The following is a 20776-nucleotide window of genomic DNA, read 5'->3' on the forward strand; positions in this document are numbered from 1 at the left end:
ATTTTTTAGTCATAAAGCTTCAAGATCAAAATAATTCTTTTATAAAGAATAAAGGTTCATTTTAGCAGCATAAAGGCAACACAAAATTTTATGCACCTAAAAATAAGGTCTCAAAATATATAAAGCAAAATTTTAAAGAACTTCAGATTAAAGTAGACAAACAGAATCCTAGTGTGAGACTATATTATTTCTTTATATAAGTGATAGCTTGATAAGGCAGAAAATAAGCAGTAGGGTTATAGAAGAATAAAAAGATTAATAAAAGACAAGGTTTTACTGAAGTTGATCAAGAAAAAAATGAGGAGGCATAAATAAATACTGGGAATGAAAAATTGTCACTGTAGTTGGAGTTAAAATGATAGTAAGGGTATATTATGCATAGTTTTATGCCAATGAATATGGAAATTTAAGTGAAGAAGAAAGATTCCTCTTAAAATTTAACTTAATAAAATACACTCAAAAAGAAATAGAAAACTTGAATAATATAAAAACTTTTTTAGAAATTAGGTCATAAGGGGTGCCTGGGTGGCTCAGTCAGTTAAGCGTCCATCTTCGACTCGGGTCATGATCTCGCGGTTCGTGGGTTCGCACCCCGCGTTGGGCTCTGTGCTAACAGCTCAGAGCCTGGAGCCTGCTTCAGATTCTATGTCTCCCTCTCTCTGCTCCTCCCCTGCTCATGCTCTGTCTCTGTCTCTCTCAAAAATAAACATCAAAAAAAAAATTAAAAAAAAAAAGAAATTAGGTCATAAGTTTCAAATCTTCCCTCAAACTTACGCAAAATAATACAGAGTACAGAAGAGGAGGGAGTACTCCACAGCTGTGATTATGAGAATGTCATAATCTTGTTATGAAACCCAACAAGGTCATAATGACAATTGGAAATTTCCAGCTAATTTCAATCATAAAGATAGATACAGCCATCCTAAAACTGAACCTCATAATGTAAAAAGGGATATTGAATTCTAAATTGGAATTTTCTGGAAAATAGGATGAATAAATGTAGTAGTACACATCAACTAAGAGTGTGGACTGTGGAGGCAGAGTGTCTTGGTATGAATCCTGGTTTTTCTATTCAGCTGGAGGCATGTTGCTTAACTTCTATTCCCTGTTTATTAAGTGGGATAATAATGGTATCAACTCATAGGTTTATTCTGAGGATTGAATGAATTAAAATATGTAAAGTGTCTAAAAAAGTGTCTGACATATACTAAATGCTAATTGGTGTTAGATGTCAATATTGTAAAATCAGTATTATAATGTACTATATTGGTATAATAAAGAAGAAAGCTATATGACCATCTCAGTAGTTACAGAGAAAGAAGTAATAAACATCAATATCCACTAGCGATTGAAAACTTAACAGAATATGTTAGAGAAGAGCCTACTTAACCTGAGAACGTGTAAACATGAAAGACCTATATCATATACTTTACTTAATGGTGATACATGTAAAACATTCTTTTTGAAATTGGCAATATGACGAGTGTTCTTATGACCACATTTTTTAGGGCCCAATAATTGCAGCAAGATCAAAAATAAAAAAGGAAGAAAGATAGGTATGAGTATTAGGAAGGAAGAGAGCAAACAAAATGTTATTTGCAAAAGAACATACACATAAAATGTTAGAATTAATAGTTTTAGCAGCATTGCTGAGTACAAAATCAGTATATATAAAAAGCAGTTGGAGGAAATGGCAGTTACCTTAAAAAGCTAAACATATGCTTACCATACAACACTTGGTATATACTTAAGAGGAATGAAAATATATATACACACCAAGACTCATATGTGAATGTTCATAACAGTATTGTTCATAATACTTTAAGTATAAACAATTCAAATGTCCATCAGCTGATAAATGGGTAAACAAAATGTGTTGTATCCGTATAAGTGAAATATTATTCAGCCATAGAAAGTTAGGAAATCCTAATGTATGCTACAACATACCTCAAAAATAGTGTTATTTTTTGACTACCACCCCCTTACCACTTCTCTCCTTGCTCCCATCCCAATCTGACTGTGTATCTCTAAACCCTCTCATCTTTGGGCCATGGGGAAATTGATAAAGGCCAAGAATTTGGGTCCTTGAGTGAATGGTAAAAGACAGGAAGAAAAAGGAGTGAAATAGATAATGAGTGAATCAATTCGCTATGTAATTTGTAGCTATTTTGTTTTGAGAGATTGGTTTTACTCAAATAAGCCCCTTCAGCCTTCTTCATTTGCACATACAGAGCCCCCACAAAGTAGAAGTTCTGTTAGGAATCATTTGCTCTGGATCTTCTCATCTGTCCTTTTATCCTCTCAGGATGCAGTGTGACAGTATACATAAACATACCTGTTTATCTTCATAAAAGATTATAAATAAATTGGATAAATTAGATACACAAAAGGAACTCTTATTTAAAGACATGATACTGTTTTTGGAGATAAGCCTTTCGTAGTCTCTTTTTCATAGTTATAATTTTATAATAAAACTAATATTTGAGTTTATCTTTTGTAATTCAGATTTTTAAAATGTATTATTTTCTTCACAGTGGCTACATTCCTATGTTTAAGACAAATAGCACTTTATTGCTTGAGATTTCTGTAACCATAATATGTTTTAAGTTTTTCCTTTTTTGATTCATTGCAAATTTTTCAAAAATATAAATTTTATTTGAGACAGACTTTTTACTGTGATTTTGTTTTATTTTTGAGATGGCTAAGAAGTTGGTATACATTTATTAAGTACATTCTTATGATATTCAGAGAATTCTGTATTATTTCCCTGCATTCAGAAAAGTGCCTAAGTCATACATATACCACTTGATGATTTATCACACGGATTTTACCCCCATGTAACCGCCACATAGGTCAAGAAATAGATCTAATAAATGTAAAAGTTTCATTAATTGTGAAAACAGAGAGAGTGGAGAGAGCTTAGTAAGGGAACATTTACTTAAGGATTTCTCTTTGACCTACAGAGAAATATCTTCCCCTATTTTTAAATCTACTTAAATGCTATGCTGTTTCAAAGGAGTGTTGTATTCTTGCTTTGTCATAAATGGATACAAATTGTTGTGTACTTGATGTAGGAATATGATTGGACAGAACGAACTGAAAATCACAAGTGATCGAGGAATAAATTCAGGATTAATTTTTGAAGATAAACCAAAGCCTTCAAAACAGTCACTTCAGTCTTACCAAGAAGCTTTGCAGCAACAGGTATTCATTTATTCATTCATGCATTTGTTCATTGATACATTTAATGTTGAACATCTTATATGTTAGCACAGTGGTCCCTTAGAACTCTTTGTGGCACAGGAGAAAACAATACCAGTCCTTTATAATTCAATATGATAAATTTTTGATGCAGATAGATTAGAATGCTTTTGGAAACATAGGATAAGAATAATTGCCTGGTGATTAAGAAGACTTCATGTGTTGTTGATATTTGAGCTGTATGTTATACAGTGAATAGATTTTAAATTCTTGGCATACTCAGGAAATAGAATTGATGTGGGAGAAGGATCTGAAATGTCAGATTGTGCTGGATTGTGAAGTTTAGCTAATAAGTTTTCAATTTCATCCTATTATGGATAGCCTAAAGGAGGAAATTTTAAGCCAGAGAGTAAAAGGAATAGTTTAAAAGTTTTAGGAGGATAGCTAGTTGTGATGTGTATGATTGAGAAAGAGATGTGGTGGAGAAACCTTAAAACTATTGAGGCAGTCCAGATAGGAGGTAATGAGGCTCTGAACCAGACAGGGAAGATAGAATATCCAGAAGACAACTCTGGGATTTATTGATAGTACTTAGATACAGGGAATGAGAAAGAAGAAATGGCTTGAAGATGATTCTGTATGTTGTAATCTACATGAATAATGAGGCTATGAATATGAATTAAGAGAAAAAGAGTAGAACACTTTTAGGGAGAAGGATAATGGGTTCTGTTGTAGTTTGTTATATTTGAAGAGAGCTTACTTAAAAGTAATTGTATCAAATGTTTGGGGTTTTTTGGGGAATATCCATATATCTCAGAGAGGATCCTGGAATTCTTGGTAGGTATATGCCCACCTTAGGTACTTTTCTATAAAGTTCTACTTGGATTTCTTCTAAAGCTCCTTTTTTTCAGTTTTTATATGGGCAACCTCCTTGAAAATGGATTTTTCTTAATTAGAGAATTACTTTAATTTTTGGATGGTAGGTTTCTACAAATAGAAGACTGAACACCACTGACAAAACTAGATTTCCTAATTCTAGAATTTTATTTCATGCATGTGATGACTTCCATGGCTTTGCTGGAATGGGTGCTTAAATTTTCTATGTATGTGGTTATGTTTTTAAAAGTAACTTCCCAAAATGTAGATACTTGTTCATTGCCTATCGAAATGTCTCTAGAGACCCAATCCTGTGCTTATACTTGATGATGAGAAGCCTATTTTGTTTGCTTTCATAAAGTTGTACTTAAAGTAGCCCAGAATTCTCCAACCTCTTTGAATTCTGAGAATGGAGTTTGCCCAGGGTAGAAAAGTCTGGTGAGGTGTGGGGACTAGTTTGTGGCTGGCCAGGTCCCATGAAAAGATAAATGGAAAAGGAAAGTAGGGAGATCCTGTTGGTCCTCAAGCAACTGGTGATGTTAGGGAGGGAGTGGCTCAGGTAGAAGTTGGGGGTGGGAAGGAGGAATTGGTTCAGTCTCAACTGGCATCAGTGGCTGGAAAGTACTCATGGCATGATATGAGGGACCAGCCGCTATTCATTCTAGCCAAGGAAGTGTTTTTAAATTGAGTATTCCATTGATTTATGATTTTAAATTTTATAGTGAAATAGACTGTAAAATTTTTTTTCCCAAGGTTTTTTCTCTAATAAGAAAAATAAAAACTGATATTAAAACTAAACTTTTTATATCAGAGTGCTTGTCAGCACTTATAAATATCCCTTCATATTATCAAGATTCGGGAAAGAGAAGAAAGAAGAAAGAGAGAACGTGAAGAAAAAGAAGAATATGAAGCTAAATTAGAAGCTGAAATGAGAAGTTACAACCCCTGGGGGAAAGGTGGAGGTGGTGCTCCTCTGAGAGATGCAAAAGGCAATCTGATAAGTATGTTGCTTTCATTGATCTGTTGTTTCTAAAAGAAACTGAACTGTTTTTAAATTTTTAAAAGAATGGGGAGTAGAAATGGGAATCAAAGCCTCAAAGGCAAGGTCTCTTTTTTTTGTTGCTTAATACAAAAGAAGTATTTTGCAATAAATGTAATAGCAGTTTGGAGGGTCTTTTTTCTTTAGAGTACTATTTAACTTTGTTACACATTTTTCATCCTCTAGTGCTAACTCAGTTGCAGAGAAAAGCTCATGTTAATTGGTAAGTTTTAACCCAACCTAGTAATTAGATTTAAAAAAAATCCTAGTAAGAAAAACCCCTTATTAAAAATTTTTTAAACTAGTAAAACATATTTAAAATAGGTGATCTGAAATAGTTGTGGGATGTGGTGTTTCATATATAGCCATATACCTGCATAGTGCAAGGACTCTGTTGGTAAATAAAGACCTGATCTCAGAAACTTTCTGGCAGGTTGTAAAATCATGTCGATGTGTCTTTCAATTATGTACCCTCAAAAATGTTTGATCTAGAAACCACACAAGGCACTTAGCAAAAGAGGCCTTATACAACTTGTTATATATATTAGGATGGTCTCTATTAACTTTTAGATATGAATAAAAGTAGACAAAGATGGATTTTTTGAAAATTGTTTCATTAGAAATTAGAAATGAATAATAGAAACCCATTAAATGGTAAAAATATAGATTTCATGTTGTTCTTTAGGCACTATACATCAATTTTAGTGATAGTTGAGGGATGTAGTCAGAATACTTTTTGGATATGAGTTATTAAGAGTTCTTAAATATTATGATTTGCTTCTTTGTTAAAGATGGCTTTTAAAAAAAGTATATGAGGTCCACTTAAATTACTAAGATAACTCTTTTCTCATAGTTTTGAAGACTGGAACTCTTAACTCTTTTTTATAGATGAGATAATTTTAGGTGATATATAGATAAACATTTCTTATTTTAAAAGTTAAATGTTTATTTGAATATATATTGGAAAAACACTGGTTTTTCATTTAAGGATAGTGCTATAACATTTCCTTTTAAAGTACAGATATTAGTCCAGGCATTTAACAAAAAGTGCTATAAGAAACAACCCCTATTTCTCAGAGGCTTGAGGTTTAAGGTTTAATAAATAAAAGTTTACTTCTCAGTTACGTCACATTCTTCTTCTTTTTTTTATTTTTGAGAGAGAGAGAGAGAGAGAGCGAGAGAGAGAGAGAGAGCGCAAGTGCATGCATGAGCAGGGGAGGGGCAGAGAGAGGGAGAGAGAGAATCCCAAGCAGGCTCTGCGTGGTAAGTGCAGAGCCCGATGCAGGGCTTGAACCCATAACAGTGAGATCATGACTGAGCTGAAATTGAGTCCGACACTTAACTGACCCAGCCACCCAGATGCCCCAGTTATGTCACATTCTGATGCTGTTTGGGTGGTTTCTATTATATTTGAAATATGTAGTAAAGATCTGTGTTTTGCCATGTGATGATGACCAAGACCATGTATCCTCTGTACTTTGTTTCCTAATTTTAATTTGGTTGCTGGCTTTTCTAGTTACTCCTGTTTTATCTTTGATCTTTTATTACAAAGAAAGAAATTTAATGTTCGTCCTTGTCTTAGCTCTCTAGGGAGGATCTTTGATCTCTTTATAAGGGGAATTGTTATTAATAAATATTAAAATCTATTACCTGTACAAGTGGAATAATAGCAACCCTTTTTAAGTAAATATCTCTCATTTTTATTATTTGTATGACACTTAAAATCTGTTTCCTTTCTAAGTTCTTTATTCATTAAAGTTCTTTTTTCAAGTTCCTATAAAAAAAACCACACTGTTCTAATGTCTTTCAGTGGATGAATGAATAAACAAAATGTGGTACATTTATACAGTGGGATGCTACTCAGGAATTAAAAGAATGAACTATTGATGCACATAATAACTTGGAAGAGTCTTCAAAGAAATTATGCTAAGTGAAAATAGCCCCTTTCTAATGGTGACATACATGTATATTCTCAAAATGACAAAATGGTTGGGGATAGGGAGTAACTCTAAAGAGATACCATGTTGGAGTATTTTGGGGTGATGAAACAGTTCTGTATCCCGATTATGATGATGTTACATGAGTATCACATGTTAAATTTTTTTTTAATTTTATTTTTTATTTTTTTAAATTTACATCTAAATTAGTTAGCGTATAGTGCAACAATGATTTCAGGAGTAGATTTCTTAGTGCCCCTTACCCATTTATCCTATCCCCCCTCCCATAACCCCTCCCGTAACCCTCAGTTTGTTCTCCATATTTATGAGTCTCTTCTGTTTTGTCCCCCTCCTTGTTTTTATATTATTTTTGTTTCCTTTCCCTTATGTTAATCTGTTTTGTCTCTTAAAGTCCTCATATGAGTGAAGTCATATGATTTTTGTCTTTCTCTAATTTCACTTAGCATAATACCCTCCAGTTGCATCCATGTAGTTGCAAATGGCAAGATTTCATTCTTTTTGATTGCTGAGTAATACTCCGTTGTATGTATATACCACATCTTCTTTATCCATTCATCCATCGATGGACATTTGGGCTCTCTCCATACTTTGGCTATTGTTGATAGTGCTGCTATAAACATGGGGGTGCATGTGTCCTTTCGAAACAGCATACTTGTATCCCTTGGATAAATGCCTAGTAGTGCAATTGCTGGGTCGTAGGGTAGTTCTATTTTTAGTTTTTTGAGGAACCTCCATACTGTTTTCCAGAGTGGCTGCACCAGCTTGCATTCCCACACATGTTAAATTCTTTAAAAACTACACCAAAAAAAAAAAAAAAACCAATTAAAAAAAAACACTTAACCAGTTTGAAAGATAGTGAAAGTATCTCCTACTTCTAACTGATTAGTAGTGAGAGTAAATGTTTCTTTACATATATTTAAGTATTTGTGTTTATGTATTGTATTTGAGCCAGTTAGATTTATGTTTGTTTTTATGTTGATTATTAAGACACAATTTGCATAAGACAAAATACACCCTTTTTAAAAAATTTTTTTTAACATTTATTTAGTTTTGAGAGACAGAGAAAGAGCATGAGTGGGGGAGGGGCAAAGAGAGAGACACACAGAATCCGAAGCAAGCTCCAGGCTCTTAGCTGACAGCACAGAGCCCGATCCAGGGCTCGAACTCAGGAACCATGAGATCATGACCTGCGCTGAAGTCGGATGCTTAACCTACTTAGCCACCCAGGTGCCCCAATATACCCTTTTAAAAAAAAAGTTTTATTTATTTGTTTTTGAGAGAGAGTAAGAGCGTATGGGCCCTTGTGAGCGGGGGAGGGGTAGAGAGGAGAGAATCCTAAGCAGACTCCGTGCTGTCAGTATAGATCCCGATACAGGGCTCAATCTCATGAACTGTGAGATCATGATGTGAGCCAAAATCAAATTGGATGCTTAACTGACCGAGCCACCCAGTGTCCCCCAAATTTATCCTTTATTATTCAGTGAGTTTTGACAACTGATTCCAGTAGCCACTGCCACAGTCAAGATATAGAACATTTCCAGTATCCAGCCCCATACCTTTGCCAACCTCTGATCTGCATTCTGACACAATAGTATTGACTTTTGTGTCTTTTTTTCCCTTCATGTTTTTGAGATTTATTCTTGTTGTTGTATATGGCTGTAGTTTACTTTTTATTACTGAATGGTATTGCACTATGTGGAAGTACCACAATTGTTTATCCTTTTACCTGTTGATGGATATTTGAGTTGTTTACAATTTAAGGCTATTATAAATAAAACTGTTATAAACATTCACCTGCAAGTCTTTATGTGAACATAAATTTTCATTTTTCGTGGTTAAATGCACAGAAATGGAATTGCTAGGATGAATAGTAAGTATATATTTAATTTCATAAGAGACAACCAGACCATTTTCCAAAGTGGTTGTTCTATTTTGAAGCACTAGGTTTCTCGTTGCTTTGCATCCTCATCAGCCCATGTAATTGTTCTTCTTTAAAATTTTAGCCTTTCTAGTAAGTAGGTAGGATAAGTCATTGTGTTTTTTTTTTAAACTTTTTATTTTGAAATAACTCAAGACTTAGAGAAGAGTTGTGAAGATATAGAGGGTGCCCTTTACCTAGTTTCCCTTAATGTTAACATCTTACATGATCTTGGTATATATAGAGGATGCCCTTTACCTAGTTTCCCTTGATGTTAACATCTTACATGATCTTGGTATAGTGACCAAAACTAGAAATTAAAATGGGTTCGATGCTATTAAATAAATTAACTTTATTTGGATTTTCCCCTACCTTATTCTGTTCCAGCCTCTAGTCCAGGATCCCATATTGTATGTAGTTGTCATGTCTCTTTAGTCTCCTTCAAGCTGGTAGTTCTTCTGTCTTTCTGTGTCTTAATTGTTTTTATATATATAATAGCTTTGTTGAGATCTCATTTTCCATGACACAGAATTTATCCCTTTGAAGTACACAATTCAGTAGTTTTTACTATATTCACAGAACTGTGCTACAGTTTTATAACATTTTGTATTGCCTCAATACTCTTGTTGAAAATCAGTTGACTATAAGGTTATTTATGGACTCTTAAGTTCTGTTCTGTTGATCTAGATATCTATCCTTATGCCCATATTACGCTCTCTTGATTACTGTAGCTTTGTGTAGTAGGTTTTGAAAGTGAGAAGTGTGACTCTTCCAACTTTGTTTTTCTTTTTCAAGATTGTTTTGTCAACTTGACTTCCCTTCCATTTTCAGATAAATTTTACTCTTGTTTGTCAATCTGAATAAAAAAAAAATTGTGGTAAGATTTTCATTGGGATTACCTTGACTTTATAGATTAATTTGGGGTGGCCAGCATCTATATTGTCTTTTGATACATGGATTTGGAATATTTATCCACTTACTAGTCTTAGTTAACTTCTTTTAGCAATATTTTGCAGCTTTCAGATCTTGTAACATATTTTGTAAATTGTATCCGTAAATATTTCATATGTTTTAATGCTGTTTTAAATGATAACATTAAAAAATTTCAATATCCATTTGTTCATTGCTAGTGTATAGAAAGACCGTTGATTTTTGTATGTTCTTGCTTAACTCATTGGTTTTATTAGGGGTTTTTTTGTACGTTCTTTGAGATTTTTTAATATGGACAGTTATCTGCAAATAGTTTTACTTCTTCCTTTCCAGTATGAATACTTTTCAGTTATTTTGGTTGATTTACAGTAGATAGGAACTCCAGTACAATATTTAGAAATCTTGAGAACCAACATCCTTGTCTTGTTCTCGATTTCATTTGGAAAGCACTCAGTCTTGGCTGTAGGTTTTCTGTAGATTTTTTTTTTTAAACCAGGTTTAGAACATTCTCTTCTTTCTCAGAGTTTTCATCATGAATATATGTTGAAGTTTATCAGGTGCTTTTCTACATCTTTTGAAACGATAATTTCATCTTTCTTATTACTCTGTTGATATATGGTGAATTACATTGGTTTTTTAAAAAAATTCTAATCATGTATTGCTGGTTTCTTTTTATTTGTTGTTAATGTTTTATTTTTTATTTTTGAGAGAGACAGACAGAGAACAGGTGGGTCAGGGGCAGAGAGAGGGAGACACAGAATCTGAAGCAGGCTCCAGGCTGCAAACTGTCAGCACAGAGCCTGTTGTGGGGCTTGAACTTGCGAACTGTAAGATCATGACCAGAGCCGTAATCAGATGCTTAACCGACTGAGCCACCCAGATGCCCCTGCATTGACTGATTTTTTTTTTAAATGGTGAGCCGCTCTTTCTCCTGGTATAAACCCTATTTAATGTTATTTTAATTTTTTTTTACATGTTGTACAATTTGATTTGCTAGTTAAGGTTCTTTGCATTTAGGCACATAAGGGATATTTGTCTGTTTCTCTTATAATTTTGTCTGGTTTTGGTATCAGGATGATGCTGGCCTCACAAATATGAATTGGGAAAAGTTTCCTCTTCTGTTTGTAGAATTCACCAGTGAAGCCATCTGGGCTGGGAATTTTCTTGTTGGGAATCTTTAAACTATGAATTAAAATTATTTAAAATAAATTATTTAGTTTTTTAAAGTTTATATATTTGTTTTTGAGAGAGAGAGAAAACATGAGTGGAAGAGGGGCAGAGACAGAGAGAGATTCCCAAGCAGGCTTCCACACCATCAGTGCAGAGCCAAATGCGGGGCTCAAACCCAAGAACTGTGAGATTATGCCCTTAGCTGAAATCAGGCACTTAACTGATTGAACCACCCAGGCACCCTGAATTCAACTTATTTAATAAAGACATTTAGTTTATTTATTTCTTCTTGTGTGAACTTATGTGGTTTGAATCATTAAAGGAATTTATCCATTTCATCTTTTTAGTTTATTGGCATAACATTTTTCACAGTATTTTATTATTCTGTGTCTGTAGGATCTACAGTGATAGTTCCTCTTTTATTCCTGATATTTGTAATTTATTTATTCTTATTTTACTTAATGAGTTTGCCTGGAGGTTTATCCATTTTATTGATCTTTTCATAGAACCAGCTTTGGTTTCATTGATTTTTCTGTTTTTCCCTTCGTGTTTCATTGATACCTGCTCTCATCTTTACTATTTTCTTTAGTTTACTTTGTACTTAATTTTCTTTGTCCTATTTTCTTAATGTGGAAGCTTAGATTATGATTTGATTTCTTTTTTAATATATGCACTTAAAAATGCTGTTAATTTCCTTTTGAGTACTGCTTTAAATGTATCTCACAAATTTTGATACGTGGTTTTTTCATTTTCATTCAATTCCGTTTTCTAATTGTAATTTTTCTTTGATCCATTGATTATTTAGACATTAATTTTAAAAATTTCCAAATATTTGGGTATTTTCTGAGTAACTTTCAGTCACTTTTAGGGTATATTCTCTTTTGTTTAGAGAATATACTTTTTTGTTATTTCAATATTTTTAGGTTTGTGAGATTTATTTTATGGACCATGAGTTAGATTTTTATTTGTCTTAGAGACTGTGATCTTTATAAGTAAATATGTATATTTTAATTTGGAAATATATGTTAATAGTTGAATCAGGGTTGAAAATTTTCTTTAGCCCTCTGAATTGATTTATTAAAGAAGAGTTTGTGTATCAGTCATGATTGCTGAATAATCTTGGGTCTGTAGAAATATTTTCAGCCATTTTCTTTAAAGTGTTTTGGTATTTTCCACCAAAGAACGACTAACTTAACAAAATTAATTTTAATTTCAAAGTATATGTTTAGGTTTATAAAAAAAAGCATAAAATAAAACAAGGAATGAAAAAATTTAAGTACTGTATGTATTGTTTATTTACCTGTAGTAGCTATCATAAAATTTAACCCTGGTCTAATAAATGTTTCAGATAGTAGAATTATTTTCCCAATCATGAATCTGTAATATTTTATTTTGTTCTGTTCTTTGTAGAATTATTCTGTAATGCTAGCAATTTTATATTAAATACTATGATGGTGTACATTTGAAATAAAGGCCATTTTTTGGGACATCTTTGCGGTTGGCAAATTATACTCTTCACCGAAGTGCCTTGTATAATTTTAATTTTTAGCTCATTTCAAACCTTTGTTTTACACCTCACAGAAAGATAGACAAGGAGTGACTATTTGATTGATAGTTTTTTCTAATAAATAGCAATATGGACTTGTCTTGATTGCTGAATCTGATAGTCTTAAATAATTATGCACTCTGCTGACATCAGTTTTCTTTTTTTATAAATACATTGACTTATCTAATTGAGAGTACTGTGTATAGTCACAACAGTAAAGAAAAACATGCTATTGATTTTTGAGTTTATTATAGTTTTTGTTTATATGACATTTATCTCTTAATTTATGGCTTGTGGATGAGATTGCATTCCCTAAGCACTCATTAGTTTGGTAACAAGGCCCTGGGTATCATTTTCAAAGGAGTGAGCTTGATATCCATACTCTAGTAACAGAAAATGGAAGAGTACTGTACGCATTGTTATTCATAGTGACTTCTCATTTATATAGTCTGATCTTATGCTGTTTTAGCGAATTGGATGATGAGATATTAATTTCCCATTTAAGTTCTTTTGTTTAATTTGGTGACTTTTTAGGGATCACAGCTGTTAATTCATTACTTCAACTTCCTCATCATCTTTCTATTTTCATTTACCTTCCATATCCAGATAAATCCCATGATTTGATGATGGTGGCGGGAGCACCCAGCTAATTTTTGCCTTACCAATTCTTGGTACTTGGCAGTTTCTTTGCAGTCAGTTTCTCTGATTACAGTTAGTCCCTTCTTTCTTGCATTTTCCATTTTTTTTACTCATTTCTTCCCTTTAACATCTAAATATACTTAGGTTACTTGTATTCTTCAACACAAATAAACAAAAACTCTGCCTTGACCTTACACTTATAATATATAAAACACATTCAAAAAGTAGTCTGTGGTTGTTGCTGCCACGTCTTACTAACTTCTTACTGTTTCATATTCCATAAAATGAATTCTAGCTCCTACTGCTTTATTGATGTGACATTTTCAAAAGTAACTGATGTCCTGATTTCTGATTTAGTGGATTTTAGTCTGTCCTTACTTTCTTTGAACTGGATTGACAGTTCCTTCCTTTAAGTTCTGTGCATTCTCTCTGATGCTGTCTTCCCTTCAGCTGACATTTATTGGGATGTGTATTATGAACCAGGTTAAACTCTTCTAGGTTTGTGAACATTATCTTTGTTCTAGGGCTATCTTCAGACATTGTGTGTTCCTTGAGTTAGATATACTCTTAACCTCCATCTATTTTCTCTCCCTAGCTGCCATTATTACTGGTAATGCTTCTATTACTACCAGGACTGTCTTTACTATCATCTACAGAACAGAATAGAGAACCATCAGCTTGTGTTTTAGAATATTCCGGAATAGGCATGTAATCTCCATTTTCCTCTCATTGCTTTATTAAATGTGTTTTGTGATCTAGTCGAGCTGGACTGCTTTAATATTGCCAGAACACTTTTCCTGTTTTTCCCCCTTGGAGCTGTTTCTCACATTTTTCTGTTTATTATCCTTTCTGATACATCTTCATCTCTGAAGCTCCTATCCAGTTTCCAAGTCCAGACTGTCCAAATGTTGCAGTAGGATATGAACTTCCTGATTCTGAGCTCTGTTCTCTCTGGTAACATTTCCTGTTATTGGCCGTGTTGTATCTGATACTGTGATTCATGTTCAAAATACATTCTTGAACATAATAGGCTTTCTGATAAATACGTCTTATGTCCAGGTTTAAATTCTCTTTCACTGCTACCTTACAATCCCAGTTGTTTTGTAGAGAAATATTTTTTATTTTATTAAAGCTTTAGAGTTCTGTAGTCATTCAGGTCTGTTTTTAAGATTGATTTGTTGTTTGACCTGGTCCTGTGTGGTTAGATTTTTGTGATGTGTATGTGGTATCTACTGTTGTGTAACAAAAATTACCCAACATGTAATGTTTTAATATAACAAACACTCATGATCTTGTGGTTCTGTGAGTCAGTAATTGGTGAATGGGTTAGCTGGGTGGTTCTGTCTCAGGGTCTTGCATGAGGTTACAGTCCAAAATTTCAGCCAGGTCTGTAGTCATATGAAGGCTTGACTGGGACTGGAGAATTCATTTCCAATATAGCTCCCTCTGTTCCTTGTCATGTAGGCCTTTCCATAGGACTACATCATTGTCTTTATGATACAGTAGCTGACTATCTTTGAAGTAATAGATTAAGCAAGGTGGAAACCATAATGTCTTTTATGAAGTAGCCTTGGAAGTCATATGCCATCATCCTACAATGTTCTGTTCTTAAGAAGTGAGTTTGTAACTCTGGCTTATGTTCAAAGGGAGGGTAATTGAGCTCCATCTTTTAAGAGAGGATTGTCAAAAAGTTATGAATATATTTTAAAACTCCACACTACATGATTATATTTTTTCATTAGGAATGCTAATGAAGTTGGCTAAATTTCACTATGACTTGTTTTGAATTGTTGGTGTTTGTTCTGTATTTACAGAGATTCCAAGTTCTGAAGTAACATACATATGAGTATGGTTTTTATGGCCTGTCAAAGATTTTTATATTCTTAACGTCTTGACTGATTTTCATAAGGTTATTTTTTGAAAATCTTCTTACAAGTTTTAATAATTTTGTTTCTGTTTTCAGGGCACCAAGATACCATTGAATTATTCCAACCTATCCTACTGTTTTCTCTGATTCTCTACTCTAAGAAAATGTATTAAGCATACTAATTATAGAAATGTATTTGTTGAATTTATTTTTCCCTCTTAGCTGATTTGAATAGGATGCACAGACAAAATATAGATGCCTACCATAATCCAGATGCAAGAACATTTGAAGATAAAAGGGCTGTTGTATCTCTAGACCAAAATTTAGCCACCTCAAATGCTGAGAACTTAGAAGATTCTGCAAATAAAAACTCAGGTTTTTAATTACATTCTATTTTTGTTTGTTTTACATTTTTAAAGCTGTTCAGTAAAATTTCTCTTCTGTTGTCTGACAAAGTTCATATTGTGATTTTGAGAATTTGGGTACTCAGAGTCAGGAAGCATAACACATTCATGTTATTTATAATACCTTTTCTCAAGTATTAAGTAGTTTGACAAAAGTGAATAGGGAAAAAAAGTTTGCTTCGTAATACTATGTATTTCTTCTGAGCTTTATAACTTATATATACTTGAGCTGCTACTAAAATTTTTATTTTGCTGGTGGGAGGACATTTCTTAAAATCATGTAGTCTACACATACACAAATAGTCTCTTTTGCTTCTTATATCGGTAACTATTTGATTAGTGAAAGTGCATCAGATGTGATATGATACATTGTACAAAGTAACTGTTTTTGTTATATTTATTATTTATTTATTTATTTATTAAAAAAAATTTTTTTTCAACGTTTTTTATTTATTTTTGGGACAGAGAGAGACAGAGCATGAACGGGGGAGGGGGAGAGAGAGAGGGAGACACAGAATTGGAAACAGGCTCCAGGCTCCGAGCCATCAGCCCAGAGCCTGACGCGGGGCTCGAACTCACGGACCGCGAGATCGTGACCTGGCTGAAGTCGGACGCTTAACCGACTGCGCCACCCAGGCGCCCCTGTTTTTGTTATATTTAATTTTAATTTTGTTTAATTTTTTTGCTTATTTTGTAGTCATTTACCTTCCCTTGTAAAACCACAAAGTACAAAGAAATTAGGTTTAATGTTTTAAAAGTTTGATATCTGATCATGTCTCCATTTTTTAAGCAAATATGTTTTTTTAAACTATTTATTTATTTTGAGAGAGAGTGCGTATGCACGTGCACATGGGGTAGGGGCAGAGAGAGAGGAGAGAATCTCAAGCAGGCTCTGTGCTATCTGCACAGATCCCAATATGGAGGTCAAACTCAAGAACTGTGATATCATGACCTGAGCTGAAATCGAGAGTTGGATGCTTAACTGACTGAGCCATCCCAGGCACCACTTAAGCAAATATCTTTGGTTTGCTATTAAACAACATTCTTTAATGAAAGGTTCTATAAATAGAAAATTATTCAGTATCTTTATGACTTGGCAGGAAAAGTCGTCAGCATCTTTTTTTATCAAGTATATATGAAAATGTGTTAAGTATTTAAAATTCAAGGGAATTTTAAAAATATTTTGCACTATATGTTGCACTATACTTTAATGCCTATAAAAGTAACCATTTACTACAAATTCTGCTTTTGTACTTCCACAAAAGTTTTGATTTTAGACTAGAAAAGAACTTCACAATAGAAAGTCTTTCTGAAATATCCCTGACTGATCATATAGGCTTCAAAAATTAAAAAAAAATTTTAACTCATATGGAGGCACCTGGGTGGCTTAGCCAGTTGAGCATCTGACTTTGGCTCAGGTCACGATCTCATGGTTAGTGAGTTCAAGCCCTGCATTGGACTCTATGCTGACAGCTCAGAGCCTGGAGCCTGCTTTGGATTCTGTGTTTTCCTCTTTATCTGTCCCTCCCCTGCTCATGCTCTCTCTCTTTCTCTCTCAAAAAATAAATAAACATTAAAAAAAAATTTTTTTAACCCATATGATTATCTGGCCACATAGGCAGATTACGTAAGGAGCTATGATTAGAATCACTAACCTTTCATCTTTCAAGTCTTTGATGGTAGTGCTAATCTAATCTCTGTGGCCTTTTGGAACACTTTAGGAGATACACTATATGTTGTTTCCATGTACAACCTGTTCCACTGTTGGATGTCTAATTATTAGAAAGTGCTTTCTTACTTTGATGCACAAGTAGATTTTTACCTAGTGGATTCAGTCTTCCATTTTGGGAGCACTAAAATAGAAATTTTTGATTTTGATGAAATTAATTTGGCTCTCATTCTGTGTCTGTAATAACCCAGTGTGCAGTAAAAACACCTTTCATTATTGAAGATATTTTGACTTCTTTTTGATACATCATTAGTTTTCTCTTCATGTGTTTCTTCTAGTAGTCTGTATTGAGATCTCAGTGCCAAATATTCTTTCTACACTTTTCTTCCACACCTGGTATTGTTGGTAATTCTGTCTCCACCCAAACCTTTTTCTATCGTAGTAATAACAGTTTGGGCATCTAGCTCTGCTTATCAAGCAGAAACACTGGAAAAATCAGCAGTTCTATGGCCCCTTCGCAATAAAACACACAAGCTTGATGATTGAATATGGACAGCAGAATTTACTGTCTTTCGCCTTTCAGTACACTGTCAGTGTTTTGGTGCTGACATTTTGGCCAGGATGCTTTAGTTTAAGAAATCACACAACATCATAAAATGTTAAAATTCCCCCTTTTTTGCGAATTGAAATTAAGAATTAACCTAAAATAAACTTTATGAATACAAGAAAGTATCCAGTCACCTAATTTGTTGCTTTGCTAGCATATATGTGTGAGTGTATGTTTATATAGGCACATGTGTATGTACACACATATATGGCATTTAATATTTTAAAGGTCTTAGGGAACTTGAACGTATCTGAAAATTGAATGTTATAATGTGTGCTTAAAATTCATTATCCTCTCATGTTTTTGAGGCCCTTCCCAAAGTTCATTGTTTTTCTTTTACTTTATGGTTCTAGAATGAAGAACCATATTTATGAAGTCTATACTAATTTGGCTTCAACTTAATTTTTAGTTTATTATGATGCCTAGATACATTTCCATTTTCTTTATATAGAGCACGTTTCCTTATGATTTTATTTTTATACTTTATTTTCTTGAAAAACCTTATTTTTAAAAATTTGTTTTGCTAATCCTCCTTTTCACCATAAAATTTTATTTTTATTTTTAAATGTTTATTTTTGAAAGAGAGGGAGAGAGAGCATGAGCAGGGCGGGGCAGAGAGAAAGGGAGACAGAGGATCTGAACTGGGCTCTGCACTGATAGCAGAAAGCCTGATGTGGGTCTCGAACTCATGAACCGTGAGATCATGACCCAAGCCTAAGCTGACACTTGACTGAGCCACCTGGGTGCGCTTTACCATACATAACATTTTAATATTTAAGTATTGATTTGACTTTCTGCTGATCTATTCAATGAAACATTAATAAAATTAAATACAGAGGCAAAATAGACCTAAATGGCAGCTAAAATGCAAAGCATGAGTGAGAGAAATACATGATTTATATTGATGGTATAAAGAATGAATCAGTAACTAAAAAAATAATATAAAAAGTTATGTGAGGCCTAAATTTATTTTTTCCTGCATTTAAAGAGAGTCTCCTGGGGTATAATTATTTTTCAAGTTGCCTTTATCCTTCCCCAGGATGTATAATACTATTTATAGGAACATATAGCATATTTTTATTGTTCATGTTTATATCCCCCCCCTTTTTTTTTTGAGAGAGGGAGAGAGCACATGAGTGGGGGAAAGGGACAGAGGGAGAGAGAGAGATAGGATCTTAAGCGGGCTCCATGCTCAGTGCAGAGCCCAATACAAGACTTGATCCCACGACCCTGGGATCATGACCTGAGCCGAAATCAAGAGTTGGATGCTCAACTGATTGAGCCACCCAGGTGCCCCTATATCCCATTAATTTGATAGAAATTTTAAATAAAAATTATTGCAATGATTAAAAGAATCTTCCTATTTTATAAAAAATGTTTACAGAGCTGGCTTTCTAATCTTTTGTGAACCATAGATGGAAAGACTTTGGAATTACTAATTTTTAAACGTAATATTAGAAAAATTTTAATATATGTATACAATACATTTTAATATATAATTAAGCATATCCTTAAGAAAAGGATATTCACATACATAAGGACTTAAAGATGTACTTTTTTTCTCTCCATATTATCTTTGTTTCTTTGGTGTCTTTCAAGTATTGATATATTATGATTTTTTCAACTATTTTTGTTTCACCATTTTTCTTTCTCTCATGACCTTTCATCTGTCTTCAGATTTAATCTCAGCCTTTCTCTTCTGATTTTTTAACCTCTGGACTTCCATAGGTAGCACATTTATTCAAAGTATGGATTTATTAGCAAACTTTATTCTTTAACCTTCAGAATATTCTAAGCATTGAGTAATGGTATGTCTTTGCAAAATTTCTCTTTCAAGGTTATACACAAACACAGAACTCTCCTTTTGCTCGGGGAAATATATTTTGTGAGCCTCCAACTGAGCTTCAGATTAAACAGCAAGAATTATACAAGAATTTTCTTCGTTTTCAGGTGAAGTACTTATTTGATCATAGTTTCAAAGTTTTGTTAGAATTGTAATAAGCCAAACTTGCAAAGATTTTATCCACAGGATAAAGACTAAATTCTAAAATACTGCAGTTTTTAAAATATCTCAGTTATATCAGGTAGAGGTAGTACTAAAACAATATTATTTCATTTATATCTGAAAAAGGGATATGGAAACATGTTAGGCATGCTAGTTGTCTTAATCTTTTCTTTATTAAATCATTAGTTGTTAAAGAATGCTGAAATTTCTAAAACTGAAAGACTTAAAATATTTATTAGGCATAGAGTGAATCTTTCTAGATGCTTATGTGTTAGTAGACAATCAAGTTTTTTTCCAAGTGATATGATATTCTTGACAGGGTATAGTAAGTTATTAAAAATCATACAGAATCACATTTTGCAATTATTTGCCTCATTTATGTATGTAAGCAAATAGCATTTAACTTGGCAATGAGAAAGAATGAAATCTGGCCATTTGTAGCAACATGGATGGAACTGGAGAGTACTATGCTAAGTGAAATGAGTCAGGCAGAGAAAGACAGAAACTATATGTTTTCACTCATATGTGGGTTCTGAGAAACTTAACAGAAGACCGGAGGTGGAGGGGAAAGGGGAGGGAAAAATGTTACAGAGAGGGAAGGAGGCAAACCATAAGAGACTCTTAAAAACTGAGAACAAACTGAGTTAATGGGGGGGGGATGGGGGAGAGGGGAAAGTGGGTGATGGGCATTGAGGAGGAGTTGTTGTATGGAAACCAATTTGACAATAAATTATATATGTGTGTGTGTGTGTGTGTGTGTGTGTGTGTATAATAAAAAATAGAAATGCCCAAAGGAAGACACTTGAGCATCCAGTGTTGATTGAGCAAACAGACTTATTGAACTCCCATTCTGTGTCTACTCTTGTAGACATAGAGATGAATAGTAGGGGTGGAGCCTGAGGTGAATGAGAAGGATTCAGTTTCTTCTCCCCTCACCTGCACACCCC

General features: G+C 33.5%; 1 protein-coding gene across 9 annotated transcripts in view; it reads left to right on the forward strand.

Annotated features, from left to right (window-relative positions):
• The window catches only part of CSPP1 (centrosome and spindle pole associated protein 1), a 153280-nt gene that overhangs the window by 99947 nt on the left and 32557 nt on the right, over positions 1-20776 (forward strand). For 7 of the 9 annotated variants that reach the window (XR_002081016.2, XR_002081017.2, XM_019453206.2 and 4 more), the window contains 4 exons: positions 3075-3204; positions 4931-5078; positions 15367-15519; positions 19662-19774. Coding sequence is in view for 7 of the 9 variants with exons in the window: in XM_019453206.2 (XP_019308751.2) it covers positions 3075-3204; positions 4931-5078; positions 15367-15519; positions 19662-19774 (544 nt within the window). In the remaining 2 variants the exon portion in view is untranslated. The remainder of the gene's footprint in view (positions 1-3074; positions 3205-4930; positions 5079-15366; positions 15520-19661; positions 19775-20776) is intronic. The other 2 variants (XM_019453211.2, XM_053896616.1) reach the window with 1 other exon arrangement.

Source organism: Panthera pardus, unplaced genomic scaffold (assembly GCF_024362965.1).
Source record: "Panthera pardus isolate Hobbes unplaced genomic scaffold, ASM2436296v1 HiC_scaffold_7, whole genome shotgun sequence".
Taxonomy (NCBI): Eukaryota; Metazoa; Chordata; class Mammalia; order Carnivora; family Felidae; genus Panthera; species Panthera pardus.